At 40.6% G+C, this 23283-nt stretch overlaps 1 protein-coding gene across 2 annotated transcripts; it reads right to left on the bottom strand.

Moving 5' to 3' along the window:
- Positions 1-255: 255 nt before the first annotated feature.
- On the bottom strand, positions 256-16477 carry adamtsl7 (ADAMTS-like 7). 2 transcript variants are annotated; one of them, XM_050045506.1, is made up of 12 exons: positions 16322-16477; positions 15440-15569; positions 15150-15325; positions 12718-12799; positions 10353-10541; positions 9796-9925; positions 8858-9080; positions 6987-7160; positions 6545-6718; positions 6283-6462; positions 4453-4597; positions 256-2662 (listed from the first exon to the last, which is right to left on the bottom strand). In XM_050045506.1, exons 1-12 carry the CDS (start codon positions 16454-16456, stop codon positions 2508-2510), a joined length of 1893 nt encoding a protein of 630 aa, XP_049901463.1. In that variant the 5' UTR covers positions 16457-16477; the 3' UTR covers positions 256-2507. The 2 variants fall into 2 exon arrangements, with proteins under 2 accessions (XP_049901463.1, XP_049901462.1); XM_050045505.1 differs by having other exon boundaries at positions 257-2662; positions 12691-12799.
- Between the last annotated feature and the right edge of the window lie 6806 nt (positions 16478-23283).

The raw sequence follows: 23283 nt of genomic DNA on the forward strand, positions 1-23283 counted from the left end.
AAATATATAAATAAAACTAAGCTAAATAAACTGAATTTCTGTCACAAAAGCTCAAAGAATGAATCTAATTTACTATATAAAGTTTGGGTAATTCTTAAAAATTGTGTATTCCAAATAAGCTAATGTTTATCAACATATTTAAATTACATAGAATTTATTAATTGTTAATGTTCATCAACATATTTGAAATACTCAGAATTTATTAACAGTAATTACATAAACTTCATTTAAGTAAATTAGGTAAATTCTACAAGCTATAGGTAAATAAATTCTCATAGTCTGTTCATCTCAGTTGTATTTATTTTACTTACTTACATGAGTTCATGTTAGAATTACTTGACTCAATTCAATAGAAATGTTGTATGTAATAGAAATACATAAACCTGACATAGACCAAATAATTACTTTGTGAGTGTATGAAATATTGCTATAGATCAAATTACCCAACAGTATAAAAGAAAGATCCAACTCAACCAATTCAAATAGTAACATGCCACTTGGCCCACACATTAATGTGTCAGTAATATATCTTTGGTGTGAAACTCATGAGGAATCACAAAACATAAACATAAAATGAATCTCAAAATGAATTAATATTTAGGGAAGGATCCGTTATTAATTCATATTTTGAGTAAAAATATATAACCAGGCATGCCTGACTGGGGTAGGGTTAGTCTAACCCCTACCCCTACCCCTGATGTAAACAAACCCTTTACCATAACAGACAGCATATTTATTTGTTTTCTAGTGTTAGATGATACTTTCAATGTGTTTTGCATTTTGGTTTAGAGGGCCAACTTTAATTTTTAAGTTTCTGGTCCCCTAAATTACTGTGCCCTGCAAGCACTGCACCTGTGTTGTTTACAATGACTGTGTTTACATGCACCAAATATTTTGGTTGTGCCCTAATTTTCCAAAAAGGACAATATTCCTGCTAATCTGTTTAAATAGTTAATGAAAATGAATATTTTACTAAAATTCCAGTTTACATACAGCTCTGGTTAACATGTCCTGACATGTTGTTTATCACATCAAAATATGGAAAAGTTAAATGACTGGAGCTGCTTGTGCCATTTTGCGTCTGTACATCAAAAAAGGATTTTTTCACCGATGGCGGACTTGTTGGACTGTGCAAACACAACCTGTCTCTTTCATTCCTTCATCCATCCTCTTGAAAAAGTCAGTGTTGCAAAATTTGTGCATATACAAAAACCTATTGATATCTAAGTCTTTCATAATGTCTAAAAGTAGGTGTATTTCTCCTACTGACCAGAAATGTGGGCTTTTCTTTTGGACAGGCATCTCTACCTAAGCCCTACCCCAGTTAGTTGGCTTGTGTACAAGGCATCCATGACAACACACAGAGCTGAGCATAAACAGGTAAGAAGTCGTGTGTCACAAACTGCCGTAAAAAACCCCAATTAAGATGCAAATCCCAAATGCTCTGTATACATGTCCAAAGAATGCTCCTAAAACCTAAATAATATCCGCATATCCCATGTCTTAATTGTAAAATGCCACATTTGGAAACAGGCCTAATTCAGAATATCCAAACGGAATATGCTGTATATATTATCTGCATCAAATTCAGAATGTTGTCATATTGGAATTGAAGGGGGAATATATGTGTGCATGTTTATGTAGTCACTGACAACATCAGCCGTCGTCAGTGTACAAATGGGGACCTGACTGTTGTTTAAAGACAGATTTTAAAAACTGTGTACCTAAGATACAAAAGATTCATGCCGGCAACAACTGGCACAGCTGTACACTCCCACCTTTATTCCCCATGTGGCATGTGTGTTACATTCAGATATAAATTGACCTTAATATTTAAGGTCACTATTAAAATGGTATTTTGCTTTTCAGGTCTCATGGACACCTTTTTTGACTTGGGCAGTATTTAGACATGTTATTATCTTAAAGCCCCTTATGGGGATTGAGATGTAAAACAATATCATGTCAGCATCAAAGTGTTAAATATGGTCATTAACATACTGTATTAATACAACAAACAACAGCTGAGTACCACAAGTTATACACCCTTTATTAAGAATAAATATATATGTAAGTACATCACCAAGTGTGACCAGTCTGAGTTAAAGTTACACTGAGAATGAAAACTCTAAACCTCAACATACTGATATTCTCACAGATGTATGTGTTTGTGGTGTGTGTCATGAGATGAAGAAAATATTCTTCATCCAGTCAGATGAAACAGGATCTTACTCCAACAGTGTTTATGGCCAAGTGCACAAAACAGAGAAAAGCAGCAGATTACCTGGTCAGTTAATCTGTTGCAGGCTGAGTGACTGAATATTATTATTGTTATCTAAATGTTATGGTTATCTGATTTTATGTGAAGCACTTTGAGTTGTATTGTATGCATGGATGGTGCAATATAAATAAAGTTTATCATTATTATTAATATACCATGCTCTACATTCCCTCATACTGAAGTGCTCTCCAAACAGAGCTAGATGAAGTGGACTTTTCCTGTGGCAGCATCACCTGCGGATGTAGTTCTTTTGAAATGAGTTGGGGTATGTTTCCTGGGCACGGGAGCAGGAGGCGCAGCAGACACTTCTGTAGTAAGGGTAAACACAGAGTCGGGCTTGAACCACCACCACACAGTTATGATACTGGTCGCTACACGATGGATCTGTGAAGGAAAGGAGGAGCAAGTTAGAGAAAGAAATGGGAGGAGCAAAGCAGTTTTATTTCTTCTATTAAGTGTTATTGACTACAGGCTTCTGCTCTGAGCCAACAGTAGGCTTGTGCGTCATGTCTTGGTGGAAGTGTTGGTGCTAATTCACCAAGCTGTCAAGTTAGTCAGTACTCAAACCCAAAGTCACTAAAGTCATACTGAATTAGTCTCATGGACTCAGAACTCAAGTCATAACTAAAGGTAAGTTATCAATGTAAAACAAATTTCATGTTTCATGATGCATACAAATTCACATCTGTCATAATAAAAGCTAGGCACTTGTTGTAGTGACACAAGTCATCTGTGAAATACATGATTTAGATTTCTCATCGCAGTCAAGTTTCTATTATAGTTTACAACCATGTCCGCGAAAACATGGATGCTACACCCACTGTCCCCCTGGCAGCACAGAAGATCTATACAATCAGCACAGTTTCAAGGTGAACACCCAAGATTAGTTTCACCAATTCAGTATCTGACCAAATGTCTCCCCTTCTGTTCCTGAGATATGACACTGAATAATGACCAGAAAAGTGTTTTATGCAAAACATTAGGATGTCACAGTGAAGCTGACCTTTGACCTTTTGGATATAAAATGTCATCACTTCATCTTTTTATCCTGTTAGATATTTGGGTGAAGTTTTGTCATATTTAATATGAATTCTTGAGTTACGGCCACAACCATATTTTGTAAGGTCACACTGACCTTGACCTTTAATTTGACCACACAATTCTCATCACTTTATTTTTCAGTCCAAGTGAATGTTTGTGTCAAATTTAAAGAAATTCCCTTAAGGTGTTCTTGACATATCACGTTCACAAAAATGAGACAGACAAGGTCACTGTGACCTTGACCTTTGACCATCAAAATCCAATGAGTTTATTGTTGAGTCCAAGTTAACATTTGTGTCAAATTTGAAGAAATTCCCTCAGTGTTCTTAAGATATTGCATTCACAAAAATGAGACAGACAACTTCACAGTGACCTTGACCTTTGACCCTTGACCATCAAAATCTGATCAGATCATCTTCAAGTTCAAGTCAACCTTTGTGCCAAATTTAAAGAAATTCCCTCAAGGCATTCTTGAGATATCACATTCATGAGAATGAGACAGACATGGTCACAGTGACCTTGTACTTTGACCTATGACTGCCAAAAACAATCACTTTATCAGTGAGTCCAAATGGACGTTTGTGCCAAATTTGAAGAAATTCTCTTGAGGCGTTGTTGAAATATCGTGTTCACAAGGATGGGACAGACATAATGCCTCCAGCCATGGCTATCACCAGTGCAGAGGCATAAAAAATTAGATCACATGTGTCTGCATCATGTACCACTGCCTATTTGATTAATGATTAATGATGAAAATGATTAACACCAAACATCAGAAGCAACTTGAACAAATGAATCAAATGTTCTTGCTCATGTCTTTTTAGCCAGTGAAATGTCACTTACTGATCTGTTTGAGAATGGTTTTGGCAAACATATGCTTCATTTTGACAGGGAGGTTCCTTCATATATGAGTCATCAAAAAAACATCATCCTTCCTCCCTGGTTCCTAACAACCCCTCAATTCTTCCTGGTTGAGGCAGTATAGGCCCCAGATGATCATGGTAACATTATCAACAATGACAGCATCACAGCGAAATCTCAAACAGGTCCTCTCTGACCCTTGGGTGTCTTCTAACCCAACTGCACCTATAGCAGATATACCGCAGTAATACAATAGTGCTTGGCAGACTTACTGATCTCAGCGACACAAGCTTGTTTGTTGCATTCCTCTCGGCTCTCTGGGATCAAACTGGGGTCACAGTGGTCGCTTGGGGTGATGTTATCAGCAAGACAACGCACCTCACGCACACGGTAGCCACCACTGCAGATGCGCGAGCACTGAGGAGATGAAAAATGAGTAAACAGAGGCAGAGATGAGGAGTCACACGAACAGTATAGTATATATGATTTAAACTGAGGACTGAATGTGGACACCATCTAGTCATCACAACTCATGCCACACTTGCTCTAAGATAAAAAAAAATACCAAAACCAGGTGGACATCTTTAAAGGATTAATTACCCATATTACAAAAAATAAAATAAAAAAAATCTTGTATCTTTCTGGTGTTATCTGGGCATATTAGTAGTGACAGTTTTATGTGTTGAGATTTTGAGATATCCAGAAATGATGTCACAGTTACTAATGGTAATCCTCACACATCGCTGAGCACAGGTTTCACTAAAACTATTTCTAATCAAGATATATACACTATGAAATTGTTCTGTGTGGATTATCCAGATGATTTGATAATGCTTTGACAAAACAATCCCAACTCAAGGTCCCCTTTCAACCGTATTAGTCTTCATTAGCAGATGGGGTTTGACACTGTATGTTACAACCAAATAACAACTGTGATTTCTTTATGTCAGGTACTATACGAGGGGTTAAAGGTAAACCACCACCTTCTATGTGGATATCCAGTCAGTGTTGATGGTAACAGTAGTTGATTGAAATAAATTCCTCACTGCGTGCTATATCAACCAAGAAAGCTGAGTTCGCAGCTGCAAAATCTGTTGTTCTTTCTGCATACAGCGGCATCATTTGATATGACAGGGATGTAATTGGATGCAGGAAGAACTACAGGCTGGGTTTCGCCTCCAGGTGTTCTAGAGTGGTGGTTCCCAACTGGTGGCTAATGGAGAGCTACTTGACAGAGCAAGCAAACTGGCTCAACAACATGGCCAAACTCAAGTATGACGCTGAATGTGTTAAACTGTGGACCTTGAACTAATGACTAAGGAGAAATCTGGACCCCATGGCTGGACCAGCTGGGGACCACTGCTGTAGAGGCTGCTAAAAAAGAGAACGTCCTTGCTTTCTTTGCGTGTATTGCAAACTAGCTGCGTTTCAGCAAAAAATGTCATCCCAAAATATGAGTGCTGAGGATGTTACAGACGATGATACATTTTAGTGTTTTGGCTGGCTCAAATATCAGCCGTCTTTATTTGAGCCAAAGTCTAAGGCTGATGAAATGCAGTGGAGAGAAGCCGAGGCTGCGGCTGCAAGAGGATATTGCTGGCGGGGACCCTCCAGGACCTGAGCTTCCGAGAGCAAACACAGAACAAATTGCTCTCCGATGCCAACAGAAACTGAATCATCCTGCTGCAACACACTGTAATGTAGGCAGTTTTTGTTGGATGCTGTCGCCAACGCCAACCTCGAGAGAGCCCTTGGGTGTGTTACATTACATGCCTGAAAGTTTTACTCCTCATTTGGACAAAGGTTTGCTAGAGACCTTCTTCAGGATCCTAAAGATAAACTGAAAAAGACAACCAAGTCAAACTATGTTTTGACCAACAAGGTAATAGTTTGAAGCTAGTAGGTTACTATTAGCTATGGGGCATCAGAGGCACACGGGTAATGCATGCTGGTACATGTAGGCACTCCTGACAGGGCTCTGCGAGCAGGAAGACTCATACTGTCAGTATAGTAATATAGCATGGATTGATTATCTACATAAAAGGAAGCAAATTTTCCTGTTATATGTTGCATGGTGGAATGACAGACTTTGGGACACTTACTGCACTCCACTCTGTGACGTACCACTGGACACCACATGGCTTCAGTCTGCAGGGCTGAGATGTGATTGGCTGAGGGAGACTGGAACATTTTAACTGGTCCACAGCCTCCATACGACCATTATTGTTGAGAATACAAGCCACACTCCGGGTCTGTGTGCCATTCCCACACTCTGCAGAACACTTAGCACACACACACAAAGTGAAACTTCAAATGGATGATGCTTTTGCAGTGTGTTTGTGTGTATGTGTGCATGGAAATTACCTGACTCCAGGGTCCGGTAAACCACTCCAGGCGGTTGTGACAGGGGCCTGAGTCACACAGTGTCACTTCTGAGGGGCGTTCCTCTTCGCAGCTGTCCAATGGGAGATCAGTCACATGATCTATCAGACATACTGCCATCCGGGTTCGATTGCCTTGACCACACTCTGCAGAGCACTGAGGAATATTACACACATGTATACAAGATTTTTACCCATGTCACTTTCTGGGAAATTACATTGACTTATATAACTTCCTTGAACACTTAACCTTACTCTAACCATAACCATTGCATAAACACTGACCCAAAGGTGAACTTATTCTGAATTGGGGGGACATGGCTTTTGTCCTCAATTAGACAAGCTGTCCCCATTGAACTTGTGTCTACCGTGTAACTTAAGTAATACACATACACACAAACACACACTAACAGTTTCTGTGTTACCCGTTGGCTCCAGACGGAGGTGAACCAGCTGCGTGCACAGGCTCCCATGTCACAGTTCTGTAGTGTGTCTGGCTTTAGGTTCATGTTGCACTCCTTATCCTCCTCCACATCACCCTGGTTGCTCACACACACCACCTCCCTGCTGCGCTGGCCCACTCCACATGGCACTGAGCACTGAGAGACAGAAGGTGGGAGAGAGAGTTGGGGGGAACAGAGAAAGTAATGGTTTTTTTGTTTGTTTGTTTTTGGGGTTTTTTGTAATTATAAAGATGTACAGGTTTATTGTATTTAGTGATAATGTGTTTGAATAATAATGGTTGCATTATTTTTTAGATTAAATTGTATGTGTTATATGTATCTTTCTGAATGCCTGTTAATAACTGTAGCACTGACATGTATAACTTATGTATTGACACAAAACTGTTAGTTATAAAAATCTGGCCAAAGTTTCAAATAATAAGGTATAGAGGTAATCCCTGTGAGCAAAATCCTCAGGCTTCAGACCATTCCGAATACTCTGTTTTCAATGGTTCATCTGCTCCTTGCACATTACTGCAAGTGTTTATATCATGTGCACTGCTACATGTAGCTATGTGCTAACATCAGGGAAACCTGTAATTTTGGTTGCTGTTGTCTTGTTGTAAATTCCTTCCAAATTTCGGATCAGATTCCTGTTGGAACATGTGTGGCTGTCTTTAAAAGCTTTTATTGGTGATTTTTAACAGGAGAAAGTGCCGCCATACACAGTCATTCCCCGACTGCAAGTACACTGCTACATGTAGCTATATGCTAATGCCAGGGAGACATGTAATCTTGGATGCTGATGTTGTTTATTACTCCCCAGTTTTGGATCATATTCCTGCTGGAGCATATCTGGTTGTGTTTAGAAGCTTTTATTGGAGATTCTTTGTGGTAGACTCAGACACATGTTACAGTCATTCCCCAGGCTGCGATGAAAGCCCCCAGGAACAGACGGGAACAGCTTTAATGCCAATTTTCATTGACTTACATTGGGAAGAGATGCCTGTAAATCAGTGGATACATTTTTTTGAGCATCAAACCTCCCTGCAATATGACCAGTTTCACTACCTGGACTTCCATTTAGTCCAATAACATTTGGGATGTCTACAAGAGCCACAGCATTAAATCATTTTATCCCCATTCAAATTAACAGAGTGCTAAACCTGAAGTAGTCGTTTGGCTGGGAGAAGTTAGCCACTCAGCTGCACTCGGCTAACGCAAGTCTCTCGTGCACGTGCTCTATGGGCCCAATAATGTGGAAGATCATATAATTTCATAGTGAGGAAATAGAACAATCTTGGCTTCATGTGCAACTAAGCAACTTTCATAGGAATGAACGGGGCTACACGCCCAATGTATCCTGCTGTATCCAGGTTTCTTCATATGTCCATGCAGGGATGACAGTGCAAAGGTGACAAGATATGGAAGACCAGGAATCACCGACCAATCAGAGTAGACCAGGCTTTTTTTAGGAGGAGGGCTTAAAGAGACAGGTGCTAAGTGTCTCAGACACAGTGTGACTACAAGTGTTGCAGCACATACAGTGTGAGAAAAATAGAGTGTTTTTTTTTATATATATAAAAGCATATAAACATGTTCTAGCAGAAACCCAAAATACAAGTATACACCTGAAAATTAGTATTATAGGTCCCCTTAAAATTACATTTCCCTAATAATACGTATGTACTTTTACAATACAGTAAAACAGTAAAATCTGGAATGCAGGGCTATTTTTTTACATTGTGGTATTACTCCTTTTACTTAAGCCAATGATCTAAAGACAGTACTGTTATCACAATATGTTTATTAGTAGAGTCATGTAATACTGAGGTGTGTAAGTTTGTTCTCACCGGGCTCCATTCAGATCGGATCTCCCACTGGCTGCAAATCTTTAGCTGACATATAGCTTTGGTCACCGGCCTATCGTGCGACCCACACAGCTCTTGTGCCACGGTAACCGAGGTCTCAGTCCCATTGGTGTGAACATGAGTGACCTGGCGGCAGATGACCTGGCGGTGCTGAGTGCCAGGTCCACACCTCCTGCTGCACTCTGACCACTCCCCCACATCCCAGCTGTCAGCCAGTCACAAAGAATAAAGAAAGAGTTAGAGGAAATAAAAAGCAGTTCACAGTCCATCACAAAAGATGTGGTTACATATTGAGACATGAGTTTAACAATGACCTTTCTCAAGCAGAGCCTGGCCCAGCTCTATGTCCTCATTTTGACCACAGTTATTATGTGTGGTCAGTTGACCCTGGTCTGCTAGGGGCGTTATAAAGCCTGTCGTTTCCTCCAAAAGGATATTATAAACTAGACAAGCAAAATAAGCCAATTTGTGCAGCACAAGTTCAGATGTTTCTTCTCATTCTATTAAGTTTCAATTTTGCAATCCTGTGCTGCTGCTGTGTTCCCAGTGGAAACATATATATTTCAGACTGACAGCTATCATGGATCACTGACACTGCAGGCGAAATAGCTGACAGGGCCACAACCAAACATACACTTAATCCACTAACACCCCGCTACATCTTGGCGACAGTAAGATCTAGTGGTATTTACCACAAGACATGCAAACCAAAGCCACACCAAAGTGAGTCAGTGTGATTAGCTTTGACTAGTGACTGATTTACGGCTTAAATGTGTGTGAGTGATGAAGGCTTCTCCCCGACAGTCACAGCACCATGTGGAACTAATACAATGGAAGTGCATGTGAGTCTGTGTACGTGTCATAACTACGGTAAATCAGGTGTGTGTGTGTGTGTGTGTGTGTGTGTGTGTGTTGCTCACTATGCAGGACAAGACTGGGTGTTGCAGTCTTCTTCCTGGTTTGTTGGTTCAAGAGCAGGGTCACAGAGGTCAGCAGGAACAGTCGCCTGGGAATCTTCCTCAGCGCACTCCCAGAATACCTGACGCCTGCCTGGCAAGTGCACAGACACGCAGACAAGACAACAAAAAGACGCAGCATGTGAATGTGTGTTTGAATGCATAAAATATGACTGTCATACACGTACATGTTTTCATCCATAGCAATGATTTACAAGGCCCATGTACTTTGCCAGCAATCACAGCCCTTTGGGTGTGTGACAGCTACTGTTGATAGCTAAAGCTTTCAGTGACATTTATGTGTGTCATCTCTGATTTTGTAACATTTTATTATTATTTATATGTGTTTCCCAAAGAGCTCGGGCCTTTTTGCATTGGCAAAATTTAAAGTAAGGCTGCCTGCTCACTAAGTTAATGCCCCAAATCATTATTTTACACAAAAAAGAGCTCCATAAAGAAGGTGAAAAAGCATTGATTTAATGTGCGGTCACTCTTTCTTTGAATTATATGTGTTTCCTCACCAGTACCACAGGTCGCGCTGCACTCTGTGTGCCTCCTCTTTGTCCAGGTGTAGGTGGGCTGAGGGTCAGATTTCTTGCTGGGGTCAGAGGGAACCTGGTTAGGGTGGGGTTTCTCTTTGGTGATATCATTGTTGGTGGTGCCACCTTGGTGGTCCTTCTCACCAGAGTGGGATGGCCCAACTGTCTCAACTACAAGAGAGATGAAGGTTGAATGATGGAGCCCAAATTTGAAGGGTAAGTAAAGTGCGAAAGTAATCTAAAATGTTGGATAGATAAAGGCAGACTGAAGCCTGAAATAAAATATAGTCGTGTTAAAGGGACAGTTCACCCTAAAATCAGAAATACATATTTTGGTGTGAGTAGCAGAGTGTTTGTGATATCGGCAATGGAGATGTCTGTCTTTTCTCCAATATAATGGAACTAGATGGCACTCAGAAACTCATTTGTAAAACTCAACAGCAATGTCTCTTTCCAGAAATCATGACCTGGTTACTCAAGATAATCCACATACCTTGTTGTGAGCAGTTTCATGTTGGAACTATTTTCTTTCTATCAAACTACACCCGCCAATGAAGCGTTCTTTATGCTATATCCATTCACAGTTCTCTGTCCATCCCACTCTCACGGCTTCCTCCAATCAGCTGACTATGGGCGTTCCCTCTCCTGGTTAGCCTATCAGACTCTGCCATGATCTCCTTCAGCCATTCATGTTGCTACTGACAAACTTAAAATCTTATCTCCTCTCTGCTCCTGTCAGCTGTCATTTTAGGCAGAATCATTGCAACATCCTCCACCCCATTCACCTCCAGTCACCTTATCCAGAGCCCAGGACAAGCTCATCAAAAGCCCACTCCTCTTCACATCCAGATCCTCAGCTCCCTCTTCATCTCATCATCACCACCATTACCACCACCAGCGTCTGGACTCCATAGAGGAGCTCCCTGATCTACTACGTCTTTACCACCCTCCTGGAATGGATGACATCATGATGGGGACTGATCACCAAACACTGTTCTCATTTCTCATACTTATGTGCACATGTAAATAAATGTTCTTTTCTCCCAGAACAAGTCTCTCCTGATTGAAACAGTATCATCACACAGAATGAAGCATGCATCAGAGCTAACGCTACAGCTCAGCCAAGAGAGATGCCATTAATGTTTCCATCTTGCACTGTCACATGCACAAGCCTCTTATCCATGAGTAGATGCATGCTTCGCTTTGCGTGGTGATTCTGTTGGCAGGTGTAGTTTGGTGTAAGTCCTTCATGAATCTGCTCACAACAAGGTCTGTGGACTATCTTGGGTAACTGGATGATGATTTCTGGAAAGAGACATCACAGTTTTAAAAGATTTTTTTTGGCTCTTTGAGCACCACGAGCCATGTGCCAACTAGTTCCATCATACTGGAGAGAAGGCAGACATCTCTACGGCTGATGTTTCCAACACTTGTCAACTCATCCCAAAACAATCTAGACTGATAAATAGCACTACAGGTAAGAGGGAAAATATGCATGTTTGATTTTGGGGGGAACTCTAACTTTAAAGGCCCTGCACATCTATGGCTTCACTAACAAGTGTAGTGATGCATCTATTAAATGGGATGCATTGCACTGTCACTGTGGATTGTTATCAAAAAGATTTTTGAGGCATTATATAGTGCATAAATTATTCAAACTTTGGTCAGTCAAAAAGTCAGTATAAAGCACTACACAGCAAGTACTGTTGGGAGTGATTTTGGACATAGAGTGTGGTGGCCTCTGGTAATTCCCAGTCTTTCTCCACCCACCTTCGACCTAAGCAGGGGTCAGATCAGCTGCATTAATTACAAACACCTGTGCAGGGCCTTTAAGAAGATTTGTCGTTTTCTGAGTTCAGGAAATCTCTGGTAATTAAATTATTTATCAGCACCAACACAAACAAATCAAGCTATTTCTTTAATCTCTTTAATGAAGGTTAAATATTAGGTAATGAAATGAAATCTGGCCCAAGTGACCGATTATTGTCTCAGTGTGCAGTTAGAAGCTCTTCGCCAGACCAAAGTTTGGCCTCCTGCCTGTATCAAATGTTATCAAAATCCTAATCCAATTTTCAAAAGGACAATTTTGCTGAAAATGATACATATTGGCGTTACCATGAAATCTGAACTCAACACACACACGCGCACACACACACACTGTACTGTACATGCAGACAAAAAAAGAGGCATCTGTTATGTGTTATGGTCACTGAGGGCAAATCAGAGTATTAATCATGAGAAAATGGCACTGTGGTCATTTAGGGTCACACTAATATTTTTGTGTGTTGGAGTGTTTATGCGTGTTAGTGTGTGCACTCACCCAGGGGCAGAATATCAGAAGGTGTACCTGGCTCAGGAGTTGGGTGTGTGTTTCGTAAAGGGACAGTGTATTCATAGTATACACTGGGACCTGGTTGCTGGTAGATCAACTGTGAGAAAGAGAGAGGGGTATTTGGTTTATGATGACATATGGTACTGTAGAAATGTAGTATTACTTGTATAAATTTTTTTCATTATTTTTCTATTTTATTCATTCATTGTCTTTTGAATGCAGTTTTAATGTTTTGTGAATGTATTATGTTTAATGTATTTCCATGTCCCTGTAAAGCACTTCATATTGCCTTGTGTCTGAATGATCCTATATAAATAAACTGGCCTTGCCTTACAGTGATTGGGCTTTTGTATAGTGGGCTGCTCCCATTAGGCCTCTAACATGATTAGATCCATGACCCGTGCAAACCAGTGGATATTGCTCTTACCACCGTGCGTTTGTAAGTGAGTCAGAATCATTCGAAACTGACAGGCACATCCCCGCCATTTGCAATCAGCATACTGCAACTCCCCCATTTCTCAATATGAGGAAATACATCAGCCTAGAGGTGTTGAAGAAGAAGTTTCTACACACATATTAATGAATGTCTTGGCAGTCGGAAAAGGCTGATAAGCAGTAGTGTAATGTAACAAAGTAAAAATTATTTGTTACAATATTCAAGTATTTTTTGGGAGTATCTGTAGTTCACTTGAGTTTTTATATTTCTGTCAACTGTCACTTTCCATCACTACATTTCCTAAATTAAATTTATACTTTTACTCCGATACATTTTTATGTATTGGAGTAAAAGTACATTACTCCAGTTTTACTCCAATACCTATGTATTTCTATTACCCAAGCGTTTTCATTGCTTCGTTAGTACAGTTAATATTAGATAGTTTAAGACTTTTACCCAAGTAATATTCTACCAAAAGTCTTTTTCTGGTAAGATATCTGTACTTTTACTCAAGTATGGCTTTCAGATACTTCATCCACTACGGCTGATTCCATTCCTCACTCAAACATGCTATGTTAGTCTTTGAAGATGGGCTCTGTCCTAAAGAGAACAGGCTGCAGCATCGTTCAACAAGGCTATATATGCCATTTAACAGCTGCTTGGTGGTAGATCTGAATCGGTTAGATACCCTGCATAGGCTACCAGTTAACATTGGCTACATATGTGCAATTTCATGGTGCTAGAAATTGATAGGAGTAGCCGATCATTATAGGTCAAGGTCATAAGTCAATAAAAACAATGACAACCATAACTGTAAAATTTCAATAAAGACGTCTCCATAAACACAGCTGTAAGCTGTGACTGGGACACTCATTTTTTTTTAGTTGAATATTTTAATTTTGACAATAATTGATGAGACTAGGGGGGGGTCAGTTTCAGTTATTTTAAACGTTTGGCCAATGCATTAAAAAATGTAATGTTTCAAATATTGTTGTCTATTAAAGGTCTCATGCAGGCGGGGCAGAGCAAGTTTTTTCACCTGCTACACAGACTCTTTCACGGTAGCATGTACTGTAGTTGCTGCCAGCTTTACTGTGTGTATATTGAGTTATTGAGATAGTGATAATGCAATATATGCAGGGTTTGGAAGCGCAGGCTGTTAACTGGTACTGTGTTAATTAACTGGATTGTTTTAACGACAGAATGCATTGATTTGGTTGATTTATTTTAATATAAAATGTAAAAGCACACAGTGTTGCTCTGCAGCTTCACATTGCCTCTAGTACAAGGTATTCATCTGAATCCTTTTTAAATAGGTTGTCTCGGCACGGTAGCCCAGTGGTTAGCATTGTTGCCTCGCAACAAGAGGGTGGGGGGGCCCTTCTGTGCAAAGTTTGCATGTTCTCCCTGTGTCACCGTGGGTTTTCTCCGGGTACTCCGGCTTCCTCCCACAGTCCAAAGACATGCAGGTTGGGCTAATTGGTGACTCTAAATTGTCCTTAGGTGTGAATGTGAGTGTGAATGGTTGTCTGTCTCTGTATGTCAGCCCTGTGATAGTCTGGCAACCTGTCCTGGGTGTACCCCGCCTCTAACCCAATGTCAGCTGGGATAGACTCCAGCCCTCCCATGAGCAGTTACGGAAAATGAATGAATGAATGAATGAATGAATGAATGAATGAATAAATGAATGAATGAATGTTTTTTAAACAGTTCTGTGTAGTTTTTACTACTGTCCTTTTCCGACATGCTTGGCACACAGGAAAAGTTTCAGTTCTGCAATCTCACCACTAGATGCCACTCAATTCTACACACTGGACCTTTAAAGCCTTTTAAAATGAAAGAGGCTTTAACATGCTATACATTTAGTGAGTACATTTAGTGAGTTTCAGAGTAAGAACAAATACAAGTAAAAATATACTGATGAATCCAGATATGTGTTAAACATGTATTCGCACAGTTTAAGTACAAATGTGTGAATGAGGCCTGTTGTGTGTGCCAGTTTGTGTCTCACATAAACATGCAGGTCCTCAGTCAGTGGCCCAGGTGCAGTGATAGACTCCCCATTGCGAGAGCGGATTTCATTGGGTCGTTGGTACGTCAGCTGTGTTCCCACAGCAGTGAAGATGCCCGGCCTGTCAATCACCCAGTTGCCATTGATGATGGAGACACTGCTTTGGGTCTGCAGAGCTGGAGGAAAACCCCATGTTCATCCATCACTCTAATGTTTGTCTGAAATTATTTCTGCTGATAGATGTGTGTGTGTGTGTGTGTGTGTGTGTGTGTGTGTGTTTGTGCATGTACCCAGGTAATTTCGGCTTTTTATTGTCTCCCGTATGCTGATGTTACGTGCTCCTGCAGGAATCTCTGCAATCTTATGGTAGCCAATGCGAAGGAAAGTCCTAGAGAAATTCCCCTTCACCACATGAAAACCCTGCCAACAAACATTCACACACTTTTACACACACAGATACAAACAATGCATGTGCCCACTCATGTACATCTGCAGATGCTTTCTGCACGCTCTCTCTGTACCAGGGTTTCACCATCACTGGCATGAGTTTCAACAGTATAATCATAAATTCCGCTGGATCACATTGCTGCTCTTTTTCTCTCATTTTCACTCATCTATCCTGCTCTCCAGCTCGCTCCCTCTCTCTTGCTGGAAATCCCACAGCTCACTCAGCCCAGTCCAACAGTTGGTTTGAGTTGGGGAACCTTTCTGGTCTTGCTCTCCTCTCCTCTTTTGCACAAATCTCTGTTTTGCAAGTTAAGAGTTTAACTCTTGTGTTCTTTCCATGCCATGGGCCCCTTTGGTATACTTTAGTCACGACTTGATTTAGCTTGATCTGTTTGTGATTAGGTTAGCCTGAGTGACAAGGACAGAGATAATCTAAAACAAACCAGTGGTCTGTCATGCAGTTATTCCCCACTGCCTGATCTGATGAAGGATTTTAGTTGTAGAGTGCATAGGCACAAAAAACTACAATAAGATAAAGTTAATTATATCAGGTACAGTTAATTTTTCTTTCACAAAATAAAGGTATAACTCAGAAAAGTATGTATTTCATGTAAATAAAACACAAGTGCTACAAAGATTGCATAAACGATTGAATTACAACTTCTAAAAAAATCCATGTTTGAATTACATTTATACTTTTTCCCATGACCATGTGGATGTCTTACCTCCAGAGGTGGTTTGCCGGCTTTGGTATCCCAGGGAAGAGCACCCAAAGGTGGGTAGAGAAGCCCGATGAGGTGGAGGAGAGCCAGAGCTCGACCCTGCCGCAGGGAGCCGAGCTGCTGCCACAATCCAGCCATGGAGAGACTGAGGGAGGAGGACACTCACACAAACACACACACACATGTTTAATAGGGGTGTGTGTGTTTGTGAGGTAGGGTTGGCTTGAGGGGTGGGAGGGATGTTAAGGAGAAATGTTCAGAGAAAGTGTTTGGAAATTGTCGGCACATTTTTAAGAATTGTTGCAAGTTGAGGTCACACCCGTTTTGCACCTCAGTGTGAATGTTGTGACAGCTCATGATGTGTGTTTGTGGCATGATGACAGGCTCCTGTAGCGTATCCTGAAGCTTATCCCAAAAACAATATCTCTCCGCGTGAATCGTCATGCAGGATTGTGAGGCTTTGGACACACATCACTACTCTTGACCATGCTCAGACTACTCCACCCACTCCTTGTTTTCACTTTATAAGGCTTGTCTTGTTCAGAGTTATTCTTTTTTTTTTTTTGATGGAAAAAATGAAGGATGAAAAATCTAAATCAAGAAATACCTCAGTGAGAATGGCTTGGATTGAGGTTAACAGAAAGAATATGTTAAATCTAATCACAGCTTAACACGTTCTGTGTGTGTGTAAAGAACACAACACATAAATAACGAAGTTGTGTTCTATAGTGATTCAGTATTCCTTCATCAGTGATTCACATTCAGAGGATGCCAATTTTATAGTGACTCAGTTCACCGCCATACTATGTCGGGGAACAATCAGACTCAGAAATGACTGTAAATCCACTGGCTGGGACTCAAAACCCCACAGTGACACACTTCCAATGTCTTCATCTAGAGGTTATGGTAATATTTGCATGGACATAAATGATTTGGAGGAATTCAAACACATATGGGTGCAATATATTCCCTTGGCTGAATGTTTCTGCTCTGGGCAGAGGACCGTTTTAGCCCTGTAAACACACAATGTAGCGTAGCTTGCCTGGCTCTTTAACTTTCCACTGTTTTATGTCAGGGAGTGAGGAGAGATGAAAGTTGTAAATATCAGAAACTACTTTAAATGTCAACCCTCACTTAGTGTTGCAGTGTGGAGAAATTTAGAGGGATGGAGCAGAGATAATGTGTTTTTCCTACCTGTTTTGTGTGGAGCGGCAGAAACACAACATTTCACATCTAAAAAAAGCATTTTTTTCCCGTAGATTGCCAGCTGATCGACACCACAGCTGTTCACAACATGGGTGTGAAATTGCCAAGGCTGAGAATTTCACAACTTTTCTACGAACCTCAGTTTCTTTCGGATTGTGTGTGCGCTTGTGTAGGTGCATATGTTTGTGTGTGTGTACCCCTGCAAAGATATATGAGTCACATATGTGTGGATAAAGCGATGCGATGCCCGTAATACATGGTGAATCAATCGGGTCACTGTGAAAGCAGCATGAGTGAGAAAGACATGCAGACTGTGATCTTGCAAAGCTCTGTGAAGTCTCATAAGGACACTGGAAGCAGTGGAGATGACGCCAGTGTATCGTTTCTTCTGTCTGCATCCATCTCTCTGTGTGAGTGTTTGGCACTATGCCCTTTGACCTGAGACTGATGTCCTGCAGTGCAAACCATTAGCATTACTACCATAGCATTAACCTACACTTTTAGATATAAGGGTTCCCAAAGGATTTTTCTTGAAGGACTGAAATTCCACCCAGAGCTGTTTGCTTTTGATGAACCCTTTTTTGGAAGAAAAGGTTCTTCAATGATTGTTGAAAGCATGGGTATTAAAAATCCTCACCCTTAAATATTTAAATATAGACCCATGTTTGATATTGGAATTTTTAAATGTAGATGTATCTGTAATTGCCTTAATCAGTTAATTTTACCTGTGTTCTACTGTAGTTGATACCTTTACCATCAGTTTATGCCTTACAATATCACATCTATTTTTTCAGGTACCTGGTAGTTGGCATTTTGTATTCGATTCTAATCTGAAACTGAGTTTCGGCTCCCAACCCTACTGCAACGTTGAAATGACAAAAGCTGTAGTAGTTGTGATTTCACATAATCTCCATCCCCCAAAACGTGGCTGTGAACCATGATCGTTGTGGGTAGTACTGGGCCACATCAGCCCCGTCCCTTCAGGGGCCTCATGAAGCTGAACGCATCTCAACATGGGTTCCTTGGCCCCAGGGTAACCTGTCAAACTACAACTATGATTAGTGGAAGACAGATCTATCGTTGATGTAGACAGTTACTGATTTTAGAGCCTCTTTGGGTAGGTTCTAGGGTGAAATTCTTGGAATATGAAAGGGTTCTTGGTAGAGCTCCTGGGTGGGTTATGTTAGCATCCTTAGAAGAGTTCTCTGTAGAACTTCTCATGAAGTGTTTTCAGACTGAAGGAACTTCTTCATAGTTCTAGGAATCTTGTACTAAGATGCCCCCTGTTTGCTGTGTCACCGCAAGACTGTAGTTCTTAGAATACAGTTTTGAGAGACTTTTTTTAGCTCCCTGTTCGGGTTATTCAGAGTGATGTCAATGTATGGTTATTGGTCCAGACGTAAGTGTGCATTGATTGGCCGAACACAGTCAGTGCAGCACTGGTAACCACCATTTTTTAAAACCCATTAGCCATATAAATAACAGACACACAAAACACAACCAAAAGCTTGTAACGAAAAAAAAAAAGAAGAAAACAAGGACAAATGGACCAACAGCCAAGTCCAGGCTTTACTGAACATAAATGCAACAGAAAATACAGGAAATACAGTGCAATTTTATATCATCAAAGTCAGAGTGATGTTGCTATACCAACCACCACCTGGCTTATAGTATGTCACTTCAGCTTTCCTTTTAGTGGTGTGAACGCAAACAGAAAATAAAGCCCTTGAAGTTATGTAGTTCTCAGAAGAGCTCTCCAGTGGGTACTTCCTCTCAGGGTGTCCCCAGAAACAATTGGTCTGAAAACATCTATAGAGGTTTCTGGGTGGAATCTTTCACAGATTGTTCTAGATATACCTCTTTATGCTGGGTTCTGAGTTGAACCCTCCAAAAGGGCTCCAGGTGTAACCTTTGTAAAACGGTTTTACCAGAAAACAAACAAGGTTCTCCTATTGGGACAAGCTGAAGAACCATGGTTAGCACCCTTATTTCTAAGTGTACACACACATACATGCTGTACATCTAAACACACTAACCATACATGCTTTTATTTTTTCTCTCTCCTCCTCTCTGACACACAGCCAGATCTAAGACGCCGGTCCCCTGCAGTGAATACTCAGCAGTCACTGAGCTATGACACAGGCATTCTGGAAACCTCCAAAAGTCTGTCAGGGAATACTGGGAATTCTGTCCAAGATGGGCACTGTTAGGGCTACAATGTTTGTTTTCCACCATGACAGCTTAATAGCTGCCATGTCTGATTACACACACACACACATACACACACACACACACACTTGGAGTCTCTGAGAGAGGCTGGAAGTCGCACGGCAGCTCTTTAACACACAGATCAACTCAAACAGTGATTCATACTAATGGCTTTACATGTTTACAGGTTACTACAACAATGTGTAAAGATGATGAGGTTGGCATCTTTTGCCGCTTTTGGTGCGATTACATTGAGATTTAGCTAATGACATTGAGTGTGCCTGATTGCTATGATTCAGTAGTGAAGCTTATATGAAACTTAACTGGCAGACCCTCACGCAAACGCAGGCTGGCCATGGCTCTGGAAGGCCTGCGACGTCTGTTAAAACCATTGACTGTAACAGAGCTTGCCCTCAAAAGCATTACAACCATTTATGTTTTTTTAATTCATGACAGAAAAAAAAGTTTCTCCTGAGTTTCATCTTATAAAAGGACCCAGAGGGGGGGGGGACACCCACTGGCCCACAGTATGTTACAGAACATTGGAAATATGTTTAAATGTGCAGTAAAATTGTGAGCTCATGCAGATTTGGGAATGAAAGAGCCCGCACTGATAGATTTGTAAAACAGTTCTGATTTTTTTTGTCTACTGCTTTCCCCAGAATCAAACATATGTGACTATTTAAAATATGTTTTAGTCAGTGTTTCTCTGTATTGTCTGTAATTCAATGATAGCTGGCCACATGTACCACAAAAATACAAGAAGAAAAGAAGACAAATGGTAAAAGACACTGAGAATGAACAATACAGTCAACAGAAATTAAACTCAACACCAAGATTAATTTTTTATCCATTACATCATCTTAATATCTGATTTTCTTCAAATTTTTCTCTTCTCCATTTCCCCTTTTTCCTCGTCTTCCCCTGCTCTCCCTTCCCATTTCAATTTTCTTCTCCTCTCACACTAGCCTTCCCCTCTCTTTTCCTCCAGCTGTGGGTTGTTTGATGTCCCTCTGTCCCATCCTGGCCAGCTGCCCCAGAAACCAAATGAGGGGTTCTGTCATCCCACTGACACCTGGACGCCCCCTAACCACCGGTTACTTCCCTAACAACCAATTCCTTCCCTAACGACCATGAGAAACACAGAGCGACCACAGATCAATCACTGAAATTCCTCTGCAGCTGTCTGTCAATTTTGGCTAAGTGTCAGGATGTAATAATTTTCACTCTATAAACATGTCTTTCTTACAACTTACAGTCTAATGCATGACCGGGATGGCCTATTGCGAGACCTAAGAAGCATGCTGTTCATTAGTTTAGAGCTGAGCTGCCCCTAATTGATAAGAACAGGTGGACTAAGTTGTCCCTTTTCAATACATTTGATGTAGAAAGGTGACCAAGAAACTGTAACTGTGGCATTTACAGCCCAACAAGAAAACTGTGACAGTGAGAGTGGTTGTATAGTCATCACAGATGGCTGACAAAAAGGCAGGGGTCTGCTAAAATACATCATTTGCTCTCTGACCTCACCTCTCACCTTTTACTAATTACAGACTTGAGGCGTCTTGCAGGTGAAGGCACACACAGGCACACACACCATCTGACACCATAAATACAGATCTCTGGTCAGCCACATGCCTGGCACAACAGTTTACACATTGCAACACACAGGATGCTTTCCATCCCACAGGTTGTATATACCTGCCCATGAATGCACATGAAGTTATGTTTGCAGGTAAACTTCACAGCTAACCACTATCTTTTGGAAAGGTGTCACCATCCGCGTGCCACATAAATATTAGGCTTTGGAACTGTTTGTTTGGTTTGTCATTTCATTCTTAAACTCTGCAGGGACGCCAGTGTTCCCTGCTGACATTACTGTCTTTAGGAGTTTTAAAACAATTTTCCTGTTTTACTGCCTTAGGCCTTGAGTGATGCTTATATACAGTTGTAAAAATGTGTAGCCTATACACTGAATAAAAAAAAGTTTAATCATTTCATCAACTAAATGTGTGTCATACAGCCTATCGCCTTGTCCTGTAAATTTTGGGGTACCTCAATAGCAGTGGCTCGTCTTGGATCTCCCTAGCTAAGCTAGTTATGGATTGCAGAAAAACAGTCTTGGGGGACAGAGGATTTAACAGTGCATGGATATATTTATTCCTTTTACCACCAACCGTTCGAAGTTAAAGTACCAAACAATCATAAATAGCCCACTGTGGATCGCCAACTTGTTGTAACACATTAATAAATGCTCATTTAGACCTATTAGTAATGTTGATGGGTGAATTTAGACTTACTGTTATCTTCATTATAAGGCTCGAATGTGTTTTGCAGCTCCCGACAGATTATGAGAGAGCTTTTTTGGCCAAAAATGGCTCCTTTGATAGTTAACGTTGCTGACCCCTGTGCTAATCTCATGCATTTTTTGGGGCAAAAACCATGCAGTTTTTTGGCATGTAATACAAATGGTTTATTTTCGGTTATTATAATTGAATGTTTCTGTATACTAGGTCCCAAAATAGTCTTGGAATTGCAAAATTGCAAATTGAGTGATGTAGCTATTTCATTGAAGTGGGACCATTTTTTGGAACACATGAGTGTTTAAAATGACCTATTGTGACCTCTAAGATAATTACAGCTTAATGCAACTTTACAGCCACAAACTAAAGACCTTGGGCATTCAGGGGGTGTTTGGCTTTCACAGGTATAACAGAAGTGCTCACCATCCAACCACCAAAAAATGCAGTTCTTAATGAAATTTCCAAATTCCAAAGGTTTTTGATTGAGGTGTTGTTGTTGATGATGAGGAGAAGTATGGTTGTTGTTGTTGTCGTTGTTGTTGTTCTTTGTCTTTTATGAGCTGCTGGACAGCTAAATTTCCCTTCGGAAATGAGTAAAGTTCTTTCTATTCTATTCAAATCAAATCACAGCATGGACTCTCTGGTGTTCCTCTGGGTCTTGGTGTCTGAAGGTGGTACTTTGGAGGGATAGGATTTTTGACCATTTTTATCAACTCTGAAGTATTGCTTAAATTAAGCACCAAATCTGTGTGACAAATATATCAACCCCAAATACTGCTGCGACATCTTAGGAGACATAATTGAGCACAGGAATGGCTGTCATATACGTCCATCATAATGATCTAAGCCATTATACACTCTTTCAACCTTTGAATAGGTGCCTGAACAAAACACAATATTTATTACAGATTTATTACTAGAAAAACTTGATGCACAATGCTGCATCTTAAATGAATCTTAAGGTTCCCAGCTTTCAGATGATGTATACCACGTCTATGAGGCATAAACTGATGACCTGCTATCCCCCTGTAAAGATCCCCTGTCACCCATGAAAAAAAAATGTCTGTAGACCTTTTTCAAAGACATTTTTACTTGTCATAGTCTGAAAAGCACAGGTGTATTTAATAACATTAATGATAGCTGCATTCCATTTCGGGGAGGTCCTGGTATTGTGCATGCTGGCTCACTGGAATCATTTACTGGCACACTTAATGGAACTGAGCCATCGTTAGTATTATTAGTTTCACC

This window comes from Epinephelus moara, chromosome 5 (assembly GCF_006386435.1).
Source record: "Epinephelus moara isolate mb chromosome 5, YSFRI_EMoa_1.0, whole genome shotgun sequence".
In the NCBI taxonomy this organism is placed as follows: Eukaryota; Metazoa; Chordata; class Actinopteri; order Perciformes; family Serranidae; genus Epinephelus; species Epinephelus moara.